The 18,646-nt window shown below is 45.0% G+C and overlaps 1 protein-coding gene across 1 annotated transcript; it reads right to left on the reverse strand.

Moving 5' to 3' along the window:
• Positions 1 to 6,312: 6,312 nt before the first annotated feature.
• Positions 6,313 to 18,430, reverse strand: MRPS18B (mitochondrial ribosomal protein S18B). Its single transcript, XM_054975211.1, has 7 exons — positions 18,336 to 18,430; positions 15,227 to 15,377; positions 12,505 to 12,602; positions 10,709 to 10,777; positions 9,507 to 9,573; positions 7,136 to 7,195; positions 6,313 to 6,683 (listed from the first exon to the last, which is right to left on the reverse strand). The coding sequence occupies exons 1-7, from the start codon at positions 18,423 to 18,425 to the stop codon at positions 6,469 to 6,471; spliced, it is 750 nt and encodes a 249-aa protein (XP_054831186.1). The 5' UTR covers positions 18,426 to 18,430; the 3' UTR covers positions 6,313 to 6,468.
• Positions 18,431 to 18,646: the final 216 nt, after the last annotated feature.

An 18,646-nucleotide genomic window follows, 5' to 3' on the forward strand; every position in this document is an offset into this window, starting at 1 on the left:
GGTCCCCTTTATCTTTGGTTTTCAGCAATTCTGTTAAGGGGAGTGTGATTTGGGCGAAATTTGCTATGAAGTCTCTATAGAAGTTGGCAAAACCCAGGAAGGATTGCAGTTCTTTGCGGGTGGTGGGTGTTTGCCAATCCTGGATCGCCTGTATTTTGGCTGGATCCATTTTCAACCCCTCTTGTGAGATACAATACCCAAGGTAAGTGAGTTCGGTTTTATGGAATTCACATTTGGACAATTTGATGGGCAGTTTATTCTTCATCAAGGTGGCCAGGACCTTTTGTACCATTTGAACATGCTCTTCCTCGGTATCAGAATAAATTAAAACATCATCAAGGTACACCACCACCCCTTTGTACAAAAATTCATGTAAAACTTCGTTTATCATGGACATGAATACAGACGGGGCTCCCGTCAATCCAAAAGGCATAACTAAGTATTCATATTGTCCGAGGGGCGTATTAAACGCGGTTTTCCACTCATCCCCTGCCTTGATACGAACGTGGAAGTAAGCATCTTTTAGATCTAATTTCGTAAAGATCTTACCTTGGGCCACGACGTTGAGAAGGTCTCGGATGAGCGGTATAGGATAGGCGTTGTTGGTGGACACTGCATTTAGTCCTCGGAAATCCGTGCACAGTCTGAGTCCCCCGTCCTTCTTTTTCACGAAGAGAACTGGAGCGGCGTGGGAGCTAGAGGCTGGGCGGATGAACCCTCGTTGGAGGTTGGTGTCGATGAATTTCCGGAGCTCTTCACGTTCATGGAGACTCATGGGATAGAGTCGTCCTTTAGGCAATGAGGCTCCGGGTAAAATTTCCACCGCACAGTCCGTTCGTCGGTGCGGGGGTAGAGTATCAGCTTCCTCCTCCGAGAAAGCATTTAGGAAAGGCCAGTACGGTTCGGGTATTTGGTTGACTTCTTCTTGGGTGAGGAGGGCCTTTTCTTTGTAAGTTGGGTCCTCGCCCCAGTTTTGATTCCAACGGTGAAGTTTACAGTTGGCATGATTGAAGGTAATACATCCTTGAGCCCAGTCTATGTAGGGATTGTGATCACATAGCCATTTGCTGCCTAGAATTAACGGGTACTTGGCAGTAGAGCTGATGACAAAGGACCTCTTTTCCCAATGTTGTCCCATGCCCGTGATCACCGGGATGGTTTCAGTTGTGACCGGATTCATGTTGGTACCATCCATTTGTTCAAAAATTACTGGATTTTGTAATTCCCGAGTTGGTAAGACTAGTCCATTGACTAGAGCTGGGGCTATGATATCTCTTGAGCAACCCGAGTCAATAAGAGCTTGCACCCGAATGTGCATTTTTCTCTCTGGGTTGATTAAAGTCACTGGCATGAATAAAATGGACCCAGGTGGCCGGTTCCGTGCAGGGACGGGCTTGGGGCGGATCTGTCGTTTGGGCCCTTTTACGACAGATCCATCTCGTTTCCCGACTGGGGACTTTCTGGATTGACTTCTGCAGATGGGGAAGCGGGATCGTATTCCATAACTTCTTCCGCTTCCAGCCCTCTTTCTGAGGCTGGCCTTTGGGAAGCGCCGCGGCCTCTGTTTGCTCGTGGAGCTGGAGTCGGGCGTTGGAGCGTAGGGAACGGAGCAAGGGTTGGACGCCGTAATTGGAGCGGAGGTCTTTGCACAGGCCGGTAGGGGCATTGTGCTGCAAAGTGACCAGCCTGTCCGCATTGCAAACACAGCCCTTGTTGCCATCTAGCATCTCTCGCTCCACGGGTGGCGTAGCCAGCTCCCCGAGCTCCCTTCTGTAAGGTCAATGGTTTTCTTTGTCCCGTTTGTTGTTGTTGCTCAACCAAACGGACTTCTAAAATGCGATTCTCCACTTCGCAAACAAGTTGAATCCAACCTAACAGCGTAGGGGGATTGTCTTGCATGAGGGCTCTGTCCAAAAGTCTCGGATTAAGTCCTTGTTTGAACAGAATAATTTTTGTGGACTCCTCACACCTGGGGCACTTGGCAGCCAATTGTCGGAATTTCGTGATATAGTCTCTCGCTGCCATGCTGCCCTGCTTAATGGCTTGCAATTCTGTTCGGGCCCTGGTTTCCTCTAAGGGGTCTTCATATTGTGCTCTAATAGCATCTACCAACCCCTGGAGAGTATCGAGTTCTGGGGCCCCGATATTATATAGTCCTACGTACCAGTCCGCTGCTTTCCCTTGTAAGCGGGAGCCGAGATGTTCAATTTGGCTGGCCTCGCTGCCGAAGAGGTGTCCCCACCGGTTGAAGAATTGCACGACTTGCACTAGAAAAAAGCCCAGTTTGGAGGGATCCCCATCAAAAGTGGCGTCCAGTTTCACCCAACCCATTGGGAGGTCTTGCCTCGGAGCCGGTGCTGGGTAGAAGTCCGCCGGAAGCATCAATGGCACTTGAGGTATGGGGGGACCCGGTTGTGCTGGCGGTGGCATCACCGGTTGAGCCGGGGGTGGCGGCCTCGGCTGGGCTGGCGGTGGTGCTCTCGGCTGGGCTGGTGGTGGTGCTCTCGGCTGGGCTGGCGGTGGTGCTCTCGGCTGGGCTGGTGGCAATGCCGGAGGTGCTGGCCGTAGCGGTTGAGGTCGGTGCGGCGGAGTAATAATCGGCCGCTGAGGGGTGGGTTGGTGGAGGCGTAGTGGTGTAGGCCCCATCGGTTGGTTCGGAGGTGGTCTTACGGGCTGTTCCAGTGGCAAACGTATCGGCTGCAGCGGCGGGGTTAGTTGTGGTCGAAGCGGAAGGGGCCGCAGCGGCGAAGGCCGAATGGGTGGAAGGCCGCGCGGGCTTGCCCCTCCATGCGTTGTTGTTCTGGGAAGCGTCGGCTGGCCTTTTGGCGCTGGTAGACCATCTCCCGGAGGTTGCCCGACGGGAACAGTTTCGCGCGGTTGACCAGGGGCTCCCTCCCCTGATGGAGCCACGGGTGCTCCCGCTTGGTCCGGCCGGACCGTTTTAGGGGAAGTATGGGGGGGTATCACCGGTGTATCACTTGGCTTTTCCTCCCCTTCCGTAGGCCTCTCAACGGGGGTCTCGTCTGGCGGCACATCCCCTCCCGTGATAGGAGGTTCGATGGGAGTCTCACCGGATGGCACAACCGGGTGGTCCCTTCTCGGTGGAGTTTCTCGCTGAGTGGGAAGTTCCTTGGGTTGTTCTCCCGATTCGCCAGGATAGGTGCCCCCCTCGCCGGTAGGCGACGACCGCTGCTGAACTTCCTCCATCGGATAGGAGATGACACTTTGAAGGGTAGCTATCTGTATCGCCATCTCTTCGGGAGACAGTCTTTCCCCTGCCCCCATTGAGGAAATTAAATGAATGGCGTGAGCCAAACTTTCTTCCATATCCATCAGCTTAGCTTCTAATTGTTGTATACGACTTGGCCCTGGTTGTTCGCTCAGGGAACCTTCATTCGCTGTACTCACCGGGGAGAAAGGGCCCCACGGAGGAGGGTCCCCTTGGACTATTCGCGACCTCGCGGCTAGAATTCCCTTGGCCATACCCGTCACGGCCGAGATGCTGGTATCTACCGCATAGGTGCGACCTCGTATCTGCTCCCAACTTTGTTCAGGGACTTCCGTTGGCTCCTTCCACGGGGCAAGTTCGGAATAATCCCAACTCAGGGCGCCTCGGCGAGACGTGTCCCCCTCCATCTGCTCAAACGTCCTGTTCCAATATCGCCATGGTTGGCTGCTATCTAGTTCCGGGACGGTTTCTAGGCTTCGGCGCCCGTCCATCGAGACTCGTGGATGGAGTCCACCTGCCCGGCGCTCTCTGGTTTCTCGGGGTCTGGCTCCCCACTCCGACGGGGTGGGTACCGAGATCAAGGGGAGAGCGGTTGCTTTCGGCCTTGCCCCGAGGTTGCTGTCGGTCTCGTTCCGAGTACTGAAGTCGATGAGAGGCAGGGTAGAAATGGAGGCTCCGGTTCCGTTCCCGGTTGCTCCCAGCTCCTGGGAGTCTTGGGTTTGCACCGGTTGATTGTCGGGAGACGCATACGGATCAAACAAAGGATCCCTGTCCGGGACAACCTTGGATTCCGCTGGGCCCGACTCAGACATGATTGGTAACAAAATGTCAGACTGTGGCTAAATAAGGTACTCTCTGCAAGATTCCCTTTAGAAGCAAGAATAAGTCCAATGTCTGGCAAAGGAAGCTTTATTGCAGAAAAGATCCATTATAGTCCACTGTCCTGAATAGGAGACTCAGGATGGTACATGATCATTGTTACCAATGAAGAGCAAGCATAGGATACAGAGTAACAATACCCATCTGGAACAGCCTCCCCCCACAGTTCTCAAAACAACATCTTTCAGTCCTGGGAAGCTGCTCTCCTTCAAGGCCAATGCCTGGTGGAACGGTGTTAGACAAAACAGTCTCCTCTGGTGGGAATGCTGCTTGGGAACTGGTGCACCTGAGGAGAAAATACTTAAACACTAAAAGCATTAGAAAATGGAGTCAGTATAGTTAAGATATATATTGGACCTGACAGGCATCAGCTTCAAAAATAGAGGAATATGTGCAGGGGAAAAATATGGGGAAAAGATGGACAAACATATCTGCATCCATGGTTCATTTTGAGGGGGGACACGCAGGAACACAGTTCCCCAGAGGTCACATGTCAGGTGGCCCCACCCAGCTCTCGGTCATTTGGGCCCGTTTCAGCCTGGATTGAGGCTGAAATGGCCTGGATCCAGCCCGACGGGTGGTGGATCACTCTCCCGCTCAGCAGCGGCCTGATCCTGACCATGTTGGGCCCAATTTTGGCCCTGAATGGCCAGGATTGGGTCCAAAACAGCCAGGATAGGTGGTCAGGGGGTGTGGCATATGCAAATCAGTTATGCTAATGACACACTGATGTCAAGGGACATGGCATATGCTAATGAGTTATGCTAATGAGTCCCTCCAGCTCTTTTTCTACAAAATGACCCGTCTGCATCCCATGTCTACAGTGGACATCTGAAAATAAGAACATGGGAAACGGAATGGAGTATATGCTGAAAAATAACCATGCGGAATAAGTCTCATTTATTTGCATATTCTACTTTGTGCCTTTTCTTACTCCCCCCCCCCCCTCACTTCCCATCCAATTTGATTTATATACCATTCAGTGAACAGTGCAAGGGAAGAAAGACAATCCTCATATGCAATACACTGCAGATTATTCTTTAAACACACATAGTTTCATGAAGCTTATGCTACAATAAAATTGGTTAGTCTTAAAGGTGCGACTGGACTCTGATTTTGCTACCACAGACTAACACGGCTAACTCCTCTACATCTTGTTGGTTGAGTATGTGTACCTGATTTAGAATGGCAAATTGTCACAAAGGGACAAAAGAAGTGAGCACTTTTAAAAGCATAATGTGCTTTACAGACAGAACTGAAATAAGTGTTCTTTGATGGCTTTTCCATACAAACCTTTTACTTTTAAAAACATAAGAGCAACCATTAGGACCAGAACCATCCCATCTAAAAGGAGCCTGTTTCTTTATTGGGCAGTAACATATTTCTGAGCTTACAAGAACATGAAAGCAACAGTGCTCCCTTGCTGCTGTTAGGTTATTAATGTTGAATTAGTAATGTTTAGTAATGTGTGTGATGCAATACAGAGTATACAAGAAGCTTGCAATCTAAAATTAGACACAAGAGACAGTACAGGGAGTGAAAGCATGGGAAAAAGCCATGGAAAAATATGCATTAGTTTCCTCTACCCCAGATTTAATTGGAATGGGGACTAAGTAGCTGTACTTTGCCTCTGAGCAAGTAGCATTCAGAGGTATACTGTCTCTGAAGCTCGGCATTCCATCAAGCTATCACAACTAATAGTTTTTTTTAATTTTTATTTTAAAACATTACATTACAAATACAAGGCTGCTATAAAATACAATATTGTGAATCAATTTACATTAACACTAGTATAGTCTACAGGATAAGAGATAGTGTAACGAGATTGTAATATCTAACAGCAGAAGAAACATTAGTGATTATAGTGCAACAGTTTTTTTACAACTAATAGATGTTGATAGCTAGGGAAGCCATCTAAGCCAGCAGCAAACACAACGTGGTAATGAAGTCCCTAGATCAATGTGTGTTGTGTAAAGAAATGTACTCTCTTTGCCTTTTCTGTTAATCTACTCACTGTACTACCTGAAGTCTAGTACTATGGAAGAAGGCCAAAAAAAATTCTCTGTCCATTTTTTTCACTCTGTAGAATTTTCAAAACCTGTCAGATCTAACCTGCACCCCGAAGTTCCAAACACTTTTTGTCCACCTCTGTATTCCTTCCCACCCCCACTTGGCCAGGTCAGAAAGAGTTCAGACACCTTAAATTGCTGAAATGGGATATGACTTTATTAATACAGGTGAATTTTTAAAAAGGCAGTCAAGATGAAAGTAGATCTCCCCCCGCCCCCTTCAGTGGGCTTATGAGGACCTTCTACTGCTACCAAGGAATGTTCAGTTCTGTCCAATGTCATCTGTCAGCCTCAAGGAGGGCTGCTTTCCTCCTTCAAGTAGTCCTTGTAAATCCTCCTAATCAATGCAATATCCTTCTCAGAGGGCTGCTGCCAGTCGTACCAGTCGTACCAAGCAGTTTTGTTTTGCAAAGCTGGGGATGGAGGAGTTGTGGTAACAGCTGGGTGCTGGTTACTGTAATCTTGATACTGGAAACTGATGAAGGGGCTGTGGAAGAACAGGAGGCCTGAAAGAAGGGATGGAGAATAAAAGGCATCAGAGAGAAGACCGGATATCTCCAAAAAGATAGAATTAAATTACCATGTCCATCACTGGGATTCCAGCACAACCTCACCCTGCAATTTGTATTTACTGATCATATTTTTATCCTGCCCTTCCTCCAAGGAACTCTGAGCGGCTCAGGGTGGTGGCAGTGTCTACTATTTATTCTCACAACAACCTTGCACGTTATATTACCCCAAGGATAAGGACTGGGTCTGGTCATCTAAGTAGCTATGTGGCAGAGTGGAAACTTTAAGGCCGACTTTTCCAGTCCTAGTCTGATGCTGAACCTAACAACTATAGCAACCAAGTTCTCTAGGATATTGAGGCAAGGAGGGGTGGGGGCACAAAGAAAGCTGCACCGGGACCTGGAAGTATTCTACAACTGACCAGCCCCTCTCCCCCCTTACTCCTCACCATTGTCCTGAGCTTGCTGAATGGCCTCTGTCAGCTGTTTATACTTCTTCATGCAGATCCCTGCAATGGAAAAGGGAAAACATCTCAGGGGGTGTCGTAGTTCACAACAGCGGCAGACCACGTCACCCTGATGACACACTTTTTTTACCTTTTAGGAACAGCCATATTCTTGGGAGCCATTCAGTTCCACAGACTATGGGGGTGGAATACCCCCCCATACCAAATAGCCCTTTCATGGATGGTCAGTTTTCATCAAGACACTGGAGTCTAGCAGCAGAAACAACTTCATTTACGGAACACACACACTTGGACTCCAGGAAATTAGAAAATCCAGGAAGGCGATATTAAAGTATGAAAGCTCCTTCCCTCAACTTGTGGCAATGCTTCTTTTATTTACGAGTGAAACTATGAGGAAAATGTTTACAATGTCTTGAAATTGTAACTTTTGCACTAATAAAAATTATTTGTGGACTATAAACTCCACTATTAAAGTTCTCTCTCTTTTGACTTCCATTATGTTAAAATAAATGTGCGGGGGGGGGGGGATTAAGAGGTTAGTACCTATTCGAAATTCTTGTAAAATTGAACACAAATTTAAGCTGCAAGCAGTAAGTTGTTAGTGGTACATTTTTATTATGGTTTTTTAATGATTATACTGATATTATGGTTATGCTTTGTTTCCAATATTGTATACTCTCATTTAAAATTTATTCACATTTTGGAGAAAGGTTGATTTTTAACCTCCACCCCTAACTATTCTTTCACTGGCTGCTGGTAGGTCATCCTTTCCCTAGACCATGAATGCGCAACTGGCAAATGTTATCCAGACCTCCTCTGGCAGCCTCAATAGATTTTAATTAAGGTAATCTGATAAGTAACTGGCCCAAATTTAACTTGTAAGAAAAACAAAGTGCATTTGTTAGAGATCCAAACAGTCTTATGGTTTATCTGTATTTGTATTCAATGTTTTGGATATACCAGAACACCTGCTCTGTGACTGAAAACCTTTACAACTAAACCACAAAACTTGATTACATAGTGCAACTATCTCTGAGTAGGTTAAGCAGCAAGGCAAAATGTACATATGACTCCAAAGCCATACTGGGGAGAAAAGGACACCATCTCTCTAACACAGAAGAATAGCCTGGATGGAGCAGACCACAGTCCTATCTAGTCCAGCATCCTATTTTCTGGTGTAGCCACTGAGATTCTTCCATAAAGCCCATAAAAAGAACATTAAGGTAACAGCTTACACCGGCTTTTTGCCCTTCAGAATATTATTCAGAGAAGTTTAATTCCCCCTTGAAAGCCATTTAAGCCAGTAACTATTACCACATCTTATGGCAGCGAACTCTACAATTATGCTTATTGGGCAAACTGGCTGTCTAGAGGGGAAGGGTTAGGGGAGAACTCTGCCCACCGTACATAATTTTATAAGCCAATATTATGTTCCTGCTCAGTTGCTTTCCCCCCCCCGATCTAACCGTCTCCCCATCGCCCCCCCCCTCCAATTCTTTAGCCTTCGTCACAGAGAAGGTACTCTAACTCCTTGGGAATTCTGATGGCCTTTTGCATATTTTCTAGCTCACCAATACCAAGGTCAAGAGAAAGTGACCAGCAGGGATCTCCCTGTCCTACAGCCCTCCTTCCATGCCCCACAAACTTATCGACTGGACTCTCTTAATCTCCACGTCACTTCTGATATCGGGAACAGCTTCTTCTCGATTTTCTCCTGAAGTATTTCTTTAAAGTTATTCCTGAATTAACCCTAACTTTTGTGTTCCCCGATCTGCCACTGCCTCATTCTCAGCGCCCAGCTGACAAATCCTGGAGCTCTCCCTTCCACTTTGCTTTGTCCGTTTAATGATCCTTCACACAGATGCCTTTCAGCCTTTTGTCATCTCTATGCTACTGGAGCTCAACCGTGAAATGATACCAGTCTCTTCAGGTCTACTTTTTCACATGGCCTTTAAGGAGGACCTGTTTCTGCATGCCTATGTAAATGCATTCAAGAATCCAGCAACATACACAAGTTAGACCACTGGTTTTGCAAAGAGCTGCTATTCAGGAAGCTACGTTTGTACATAACTTATTTCCCAAAGATGCTTGTCCATCCATGTAGATAAAGAGTTTCTCTGGACTTCAGAATGACAAGCACACCTTGATAGCTGAGCAAGTTCTAACAGAAGGTTTTTGCAACTAACGATGGAGAAAGAAGAAACTTAGAAGTATTACAAAGCTGACCCATTAGGTCTCTGGCCAGTAATGAGGGGGGGAATAAATAGTTACATCACCTGCTCACAAAGCCAGAGAGCCCAAACTCTAGTGTTCAACAAGTACAGAAGAAGCACTATAAAAGCCGCAGACTTACCTGTTCGGGTTGGGTGGTAGGTGATGCCTGTGTAGGGGCAAATGAACTGTTCTAGAAGCTTCACGTTCTGTGGGAAAAAATGAGGAATTTAAGTTGAAGTAGTATCTGGGAAGGTTTGAGAGGGGGCCCTTTTTCTAGATGAAAAAGCCATGCTGACAATTTTGATAAAGTTAGCAGGCCAAACGACTAAAACATACACTTCGATGTTGCATTAAAAATAAAGCTTGAAAGCAAAACCAGATCTAGGCATATAGTAATTGCACAGTCATTTGCTCCAGGCACCATAATGCAGGTACTACGTGAAAAGATCTTTTACTGCCTCTTCCTCAAGTCACCAGTGGCAAGTCTCCTGTCCCCTCTCCTGGTTCATTCACATGATTTGTATTTTCTCCTGTTTCAACAGTTAAACAACTCAGCTTTTTTGCCATCTGATTGCTTTAGCTGACTGAGTTGCTTTACAATAATTTATGAACATATGGCATTTTTAAAATCACCTTGAATGTCACTTTGGGTAAAAGGACAGGATTTTCAGAAGCATATAATTCTGATTCTTTCTGGTACAGAATAAAAACAGTGCTTTGAGGATGGGGTGGTGGTAGCTGGGATCCATAAACAAGATGTGGGGCCAGTGCTGGAATCTATGAGTACTTACCTATGTTCTACCCACCTCATGAACCTGGGAGAACTTAGGTAAAGTTCCCAGACTGCCCTGTTGGTCTATTACTTGTCCAGCTCTGAGATCAAAGCAATGAGAGAGATCCCATCTAGAGTAATTCCTCCCTCCCCCCCCCTATTTAGGAAAGTCTCCTAGAATGCATTGGTCATGGGATACTTATACAACCGTAGGCCATTCACTTAACCTTCCCAAGCCCAAGTGCACCACCTGAGGTAGTGGTTTCCAAACTATAAGCACTATTTTTAAATAGAAAGGGGGCAAATAAAGAAAAAGAGAACAGTTTTTACTGCCTCTCATGATGCTTTTAATAACAAGGATAGTTAAGTACATCAACAGAAAGCAAAGGGCATCAGAGGATTTAAAAAGCTAATGGAGAAGAGGCTCAATAAGAAGGTCATGAATCGGAGGGGCTGTTAAGACGATCTTACAAACAGATCAGGAAGTGCCAGATTCTGCATGTGACAAGTCAGAAAAAGAATCAGACACTACAAAGCTATTTCAGACTGTCCCACTTTGTTCCTCTTACCCTGTAATCCAGGAAGAGGTTTTGGTCTCTGCAGATGGGGCAGGGATTCCCACAAATATGCTCTCTTCTCTGGTGGAAAGAAACAGTCAAAAGCAATTTTGTCAGTTGTCAGTAAGTAACTCAAAAGAAGGGCCAGATATTCTGACAAACTAGAAAAGAATCAATATGGGAGAAACGAAGTTCATTTGCAGACCAGTATTTGCAATGAAGAGATGGTAGAACACACCGTGAGGCCTCCCCATTACTCCCTCCCCCTTAAAAACATCGAGCAGCTCCACACATGCTGAGATCTTTGGGGAACATGGCAATTTAGATACCCTTGGTTTCTGTTTTAAGGAAGAGAATACCTGTAGGAGACCAATACATTAAAGCTAAAATCATCACTGGTACATTATTTTACAGGGGGAAATAACCATAAAAGCCTCAACAAGAGTTAATTTCTGCTGGTAACAGACTTTTAAATGTAACTGCAAAACATGTCAACTCTCTACCAGATGAGAAATTAACCAACTTTTAATTTTCTTAGAACTTACAGGAAATACAAATTTTCAGACCACAAGTTCATCTACTCCAGTTAGCAGCAGCCCTCCAAAATCGCAGGTAGAGAAGGGTTCTTCCTAGTAACTACTTCAGGAGATATTTAACTGGATATGCCAGGATCTGAAGCAAGGACCTTCTGCACATAAAGCACAGGCTGTTCCACCAAGACAATGGACAGCAGCCAGGCACAGAAGGCAGATATTTTTCTTCCCACCTCAATTATACCGTACTTTTCCGCTTACATACATGCAACTGCCTTATACTGAGTCAATAATAATAAAAACATTTGATTTATATAGTGCCATTCAAGACGACTTAACACCCACTCAGAGCAGTTTATAAAGTATGTTATTATTATCACCACAACAAACACCCTGTGAGGTGGGTGGGACTGAGAAAGCTCCTAGAAGCTGTGACTGGCCAAGGTCACCCGGCTGGTTTCAAGTGGAGGATGGGGAATCAAATCCAGTTCTCCAGATTAGAGTCCCACGCTCTTAAACACTACACCAAACTGGAGAGCCAGTTTGGTGTAGTGGTACGAGTACTCCAGAGTACACAATGCTGATCAAGTCACTTATAGATGGTTGTTGAGGATTTTCCGGGCTGTATAGCTGTGGTCGGAAAATCCACAACAACCATTGTTCTCCGGCCCGGAAAATCCACAACCATCCTTCTCCAGCCTTGAAAGCCTTTGACAATACAAGTCACTTATATACTGCTCTTCTAGACTGATTAGTGCCCCACTCAGAGCAGAAAATAAGGTCAGTATTGTTATTATCCCTGCAATACAGCTGGAGACCTAGGGCTGAGAGGAGCGGCTTACCCAAGGTCACCTGCAGTGTTCATGGCAGTAGTGGGAGTTGAACCAGCAGAGTGCTGATTCACAGCTCAACCTCTTAACCACTATGCTAGTTCATAATCGGAGGCAGGACATTCAGAATACCTGTGCCGCAGGCAATAACTGGGAGAGGATTTGGCCTCCATGCCCTGCCTGAAGGCTTTCCAAAAACATTTGGTTAACTACTGTCAAAAACAGGATGCTGGGCTGGATAGACCATTTCTGATCCAGCACAACTGCTATAATGTTGAGAGGCCTGTAAATTAAGTATGATTTATTTCGACTATATTTTGTTAACAAAAATTAAAGGTTCCCCAGAACTAGGAAATTCTGGTTGTGCTGAGGTGATGTGTTAGCATATGCTACACTGCGAAATTCTCCTGACTCACACTATACAGAGGAAATGAAATTCACTCACAATGCAAGTCTTCCGGGTCTTCTGGGGCGGAATTTGTCCTTTGTGATTGCGCCTATAGCCAAACCAGACCGGATTACTGCCATATCTTTCTATGTATTCTAAAGGGATGAGAGAAAACAGAGTTGTTTACAGTTGCATTATATTTATTTAGAGATTACCCCCCACTTTCCTCTCCAATGAGTATTCAAAGTGGCTCACAATTCCATTCTCTCCTCCCTCCATTTTTATCTTCACAACACTCCTGTAGGTTAGGCTTACAGACAGTAACCGGCCCAAGGTCATCCAGTGAGTTTCCACAACACAGTGAGTGTCCACCCCCAACCCCCACATGCTAACCACTACACCACACATTTTTTACAAATGACCTTTGAAATCTTGGCATATCAGAACGTTTTTAGCGCAAAACAAAGAACAAGAAAAACAATACTGGCAACAAAAAAACATGCTGGCAAATCTATACATGCACTTCTATAGAAGGTTTCCAAATATCTAAAAATAAGTCCATGCGTTATTGCTGTCTATATGCAATACATTAAAATGTTGGTAAGTTTATAAGGTGCTTAATCCAATGAGTTCACGAAGTGGGCTTTTGTCTTTCCAGTATTGTAGTATAAATCTTTTAGCGGCTGTAAGGGCACGGAGGGTCCATTTCCGTTGACCATCAGTTAGGTTCCAAGAGACAGGTAAATAGTTTAAAAGTACATTAACATCCTCAAAAATAAAAGAGTATTCTAATACAAAATAAATATGAGTAATGACTTCCTTGCAAAAGGACCGAATAAAATGGACATATCCAAAGCATATGCTTAAGTGCCTATCAGAAGGTTGAGCACAACTGTTCATATACAGCTCCAGAACATCTAAACACTAGCTTGCTCAATGATTAAGAAACCTGTTCAGCAACAGGCTTACTATCTCCATTAGACAGGCAAGGAGGGAGAAGGAAGATACTGAGAACTAGAGAAAGAGAAGAGGCAAAGGCAGTTAGCTTGGAAGGAGCGTGCCTCATAGAACATTCTACTTCCAAACAAGCATAATTAGGAATACACAGTAATTAATTTGTGTAAAATTACTTTTGCTATTCATTTTTAAATTATCCTCTTCAAGAGTAGAAATGTTTCCAAGTCTGAGTAAGTGCCTTATCTTTAAGCTCGCCATGGTGTTGCAAAATCAAAGAGTCCAGTAGCACCTTTAAGACTAACCAACTTTACTGTAGCATAAGCTATCGAGAATCACAGTTCTCTTCGTCAGATGCGTGCATCTGATGAAGAGAACTGTGATTCTCAAAAGCTTATGCTACAGAAAAGTTGGTTAATCTTAAAGGTGCTACTGGACTCTTTTCGATTTTGCTACTACAGACTAACATGGCTAACTCCTCTGGATCTATGACCATGGTGTTGCCGCACTCTTGCCTGCTGCCCTTTCCTCTGCTCCGCCATCTCAAACATCTGCAGTTGCCCAAATGGCACCTTCCATTAAACAGCCCCACCTCTTGCTTTATTTGCTGTACTGCTGCTGTAACCTCTTTGGATTGACTGAAAGGCAAAGCCGGTAGGCGAGAAGTTCTGTGCAACACTGTACACAGCCAGTATCTCATTTAAAGCGGGCTCTCATCTGCTACCCAGGTTACGATAGACCAGTCCTGGAGGATATTGTGCTGGTGAAAGCATCAGAATTTATACAAGATTCTGGGTGTGTGCAATGTTACAATGGTTAATTTCCTTCTAACCCCCCAGCATCACATTTAAAATCAGATTTCCCTTCCAGATGATGCAAAAGATATGCACAATGTGCTCAGTATGACAATATGTTACTCTTGTCTCTTCTGTCTCCCTCATGGTTGAAATATCCATTGTTAACCAATAGGTTTCCCTCCAATATGGAACACCTGGGCACCATTGTGTCCACTGATGTTTCCAGGTGCCAACTTGCTTCTTCCCCAATCAAAGAGCCAGCCCTGGCTTTCCTCTATCTCACTGAAAATATCATCTTTGTGTCTGCGGGGAGCACCCATTCCAGAACAGCTATCCCCCACTTTATAGAACAACGCTTGGCTTGAAACTTCACAACATACTATGACTATCGTAGTAGCCATTTTGTGATGGGCCTGCTACTCTTTCTCAAAGCTCAAAAGCATCTATAGAATAAGGTTGTGGACACTGTTGCAAGCTGAAACAAGGGCAGATACTTGCCTCTATCAAGGTCTTTCCTTTTTCCTTAATCTCCTCAGAAGTACTTCAACTCAAAAAGATACTCATCTCTATGTAAATGGCAAATTCAAACAAGCTGAGGGTGGACTGTATAATAATTTCCAGCTTAATTCTGGAACGGTGGTGTGTGGGGGAGAGGGGGCTGGCTTCAACAGCATGTAACAGGATTATTACTTTTTAGGAAGGAATAAAAATTCTAGCCACAGACATGATCCACTTATATTTGTAATTATTTTTTTAAAACCCTAGCACTATCACGGTATGGATGTCATGACTGTTTATGCCCCCAACTTAAGAGCCGGTGTGACGGTGAGATTGATGGACCAAGGTCCTGGGAAAACTTTGGGACAAATCCATTTGCAATGAAACTAAGTGAGCTTAGGCCAGTCCTCACAGGGCTGTTGTGAAGATAAAATATATGGTACCCCGAACACCTTCAAGGAAAGTTGGGATACAGCTGATAAGCAGAACACTGATGTACGCTGGCTTTATACCACTCCACCACCCGATACCTTCAGACTCCAAGTACTCCCACGGCTTCTCTTTAAACCGTGATTCTGAGTCAAAAGCAGCTGGTTCTGCAGATCCATCTTGGCCAGCCTCAGTACTGAAAATCCGGAAAGGCAACTGCTTCGGCTGCAGGAGTGAAGTGCTGGGTGTGTTCTGAGGGAAGACAAAGCAGAACAGGAGAAGCATTAGACAAGTATCAACAAAACTGCTAATGGATCCTTGAAAGAAATAAGAGGCAAAATCAGCTCAACCAGATAGATTTCCCAACCAAGTATTCAGATATTAAGGGCACCGTATTACTTCCCTTGCCCTTTCTGCAGGCAATAGTGAATTTAAATTCTTCTCCCATCCAGAACTAATAACAGAAGTTAACCTCATTTTCAAAGACAAATATCAGATGCTTTTTCTGCGAGCCATTAAGGTATAGCGGTTACAGTGTTAGATTCAGTCCAGCCAGTCCAAGGTTCAAAGTCTCACACCACCATGGATGCTCACTGGATGACCATGGGTTAGTCATTCTCTCTCAACCTAACCTACCTAGCAGGGATGTTGAGAGGATGGGACAACCAATACACATTGCTGTAACTGAGCTCCTCATGGAACAAGTAGATATAAAAGTAAACAAATATGCAGACTATGGCATGCATACAATCACACCACAGACTTTGTGGAATGGGACTTTCCCACTTCCCCATCCTGCTGCAGCCCTGCCCGCCCCCGATCAACACATCCTCAAGAACATCATGGGGGCAAAAGGGGGTCTACAGCGATAAGAATCAGCAGGAATCACCATCCTTCAGAACTAAGAAATGTAATTCTGTTGGCAGAACTGCATGGTTGGATATGTGCAGGATGACATGACCAAATGGGAACAAAGTCTACGGCTGGGTTGGAATTTAAAAGATTCGCAGGCCAGGCCAGTACATTATGATACACTAAAAAGGTAGTATGGTCAACCGTGGTTAAGAGAGCAGAAATGGGCAGGCAGATAGCCTCCCTCCCCTTCTCCCAACAAAGGCTGTATCCCGTTTCGTCTGCATAACTAGCATTAGCTTTGGACAGGACTTCGATTCCCACTTAAACAAGTACCCAGATTATAAAGAATTTATATTATAATTCCACCATGTAACATATCTGCAATGTCTCTGCCTTGCAACAGGATGCAGCACTGGACCATCAGCTCTAGATGAACAGAACTTTCTATCTGAATGGCTCCAGGATTGCAGGGTGGGGAGGGAGGCAAAGCACTCAGTAACAGTATAATCTGTTCCCCTTTCACTCTCTGCCTTTAACACTGTGACTTCTTGGAAAATCTCTAAGCATACTGTCCTCCTCTCATCAGTAACCCAATTGCACATAACATCCTAATGATTCAGTGGTACAAACATTCTCCAAAAATGCTGAAGAGGAAGCAATTTCCAGTGGAGGCGGGAGAAGACAGCTGCAGGCTCAGTCTGAGTAATGTAAATGTCACCACATAGTCATCAGTAGGTAAAAGAGAGACAAATTAGCGACACCAAAAAATTGCCACTGTGGACCATACATCTATATCTTATTCAGTTCATTTATACTCTACGCTATTAGCCAAAGAGGATCTAAAGTGGCTTATATCTTTCTCCTGTCCTCCACTGTATCATCACAACAATCCTGTCAGGTAGGTTAGATTAAGAGGACGACTGGCCCAAGGTCACCCAGCAAGCTTTCCATGGCACAGTCGGGATTTGAAGCTGGATCTCCTTGACCCTAGTATGACCTTCTAATCACTACACCACACTAGCTCTGATAGCTCAAGGATGTTCTTAAACCCCATCTATTTTGTAAGGAAGTAGATATATTCCATAGTCTCTGTGCTGCCTTTCTCTGCAGTAGGGACTCAAAAGTACCTTACAGTCTCTTATCTCCATCCTGTGAAGGAGCTCCGGCTGGAGTGTGTGTGAGACTGGGCCCAAGGTCAGCCAGCAACCTTCTGTGAGACAGTAGGGATTCAAACCTTGATCCTAATCCAGTATTCTAACCACTACACAACACTGTCCCAATAGCTCCATCACCTTTCTTTTGCAAAGGATATTTTCCGCACTCCCTGCCTGTGCTGCATCCCCCCCCCCGCAGCAGTTCACACTGTTTCCTGTCCTCCATATAATCCTCACAACAATGTAAATTAGGCTGAGATGGTATGAGCAGTCCAAGGTCATCCAGCAATCTTTCCATGGCAGAGTTGGCATTTGGACCTGGGTCTGTGGGTCACACATTTCTTCTACTGTTGACACAGTTAGCAACCTTTAAGTGGGGCCTGGAGATCTTCTAGAATTATAACTGCTGTCCAAACAGAGAGCAGTTCACCCGGAAAAAAATGGCTGCTTTGGAGGACAAATTCTATGCTATTATCCCTCACTGAAGTCCTTTCTCCCCCACAAACACTGCCCTCCCCGGCTGCACCCCCAAATCTCCAAGAATGTCTCAACCCAAATCTGGCAGACATAACTTGATCGTTCTAATATTAATTATATCCAACAGAACGCCAACCTCCTGGATTTGGGTAAGAATCATTCTTCTTTCTCTATGGAGACTGGTGAGAACCACGGTCAATAGTGTTTGCCTTTAACTTAATGCAATTCTATATAGCGACTCCAGTCTACGGCCACTGGTTTGAATGAACTTAGCGGTGGGGGGTGGGGAGGTAATAGAAAGTTGCATTTTAAGCTGTAACCGCAAAACAGCTTAAAAACATAGTACCTTACTCGGGCTGATCCAGAGGTGAGCGATATGGTATGGGGCAACAATGACACAAGCCAAGCGAGAGCTCTTAACTCTCGAAAGAGGCTACTATAGCCGAATCTTGCTTTAAAATAAACATACACAGAATCTACAAGACAAACTTAAGGAAACCTACACTTACATGCATAATTCATTAAGGGGGGGGGGATTGTGCATTAAAAAAGGACAATAATACAAAAACTTACAGAACTCCAATATAATAGGACTTGAGAAGAGTAAATCCTTAGCCAAATTAATAGGCGCAACTTGCACAGCAACTATACACACCACACCGTGATAAATCCATTCCAAAACTCCGGAACTAAATCTTTTAATATAAACCCAACTACTCCTCACCTGGACCCAAAAAGGCCTCCTAAGAACCGCTCGGACTACCAAATGACCCATTATATTTCTCAGCAGCATGGAGCCACTGGCAGCCGCCATCTTGAAAGAGCGGCTCATTGTACGCATGTGCCATATACAGACACAACAAAGTCACCTTCAGAAAAGGGTTTTACGTGACTCCTCATGCTTTTTGAACTCAAACATATATTACTCAAACTATCGTTTGTTTTTATGCGCTCACCAACTTAGATAACTTACGAAGAAATAACAATTATTCTACGGTAAGAAATAAAATTAATAATTTTAATATGCGCAAGCGC

This window comes from Eublepharis macularius, chromosome 4, assembly GCF_028583425.1.
Source record: "Eublepharis macularius isolate TG4126 chromosome 4, MPM_Emac_v1.0, whole genome shotgun sequence".
Classification (NCBI taxonomy): Eukaryota; Metazoa; Chordata; class Lepidosauria; order Squamata; family Eublepharidae; genus Eublepharis; species Eublepharis macularius.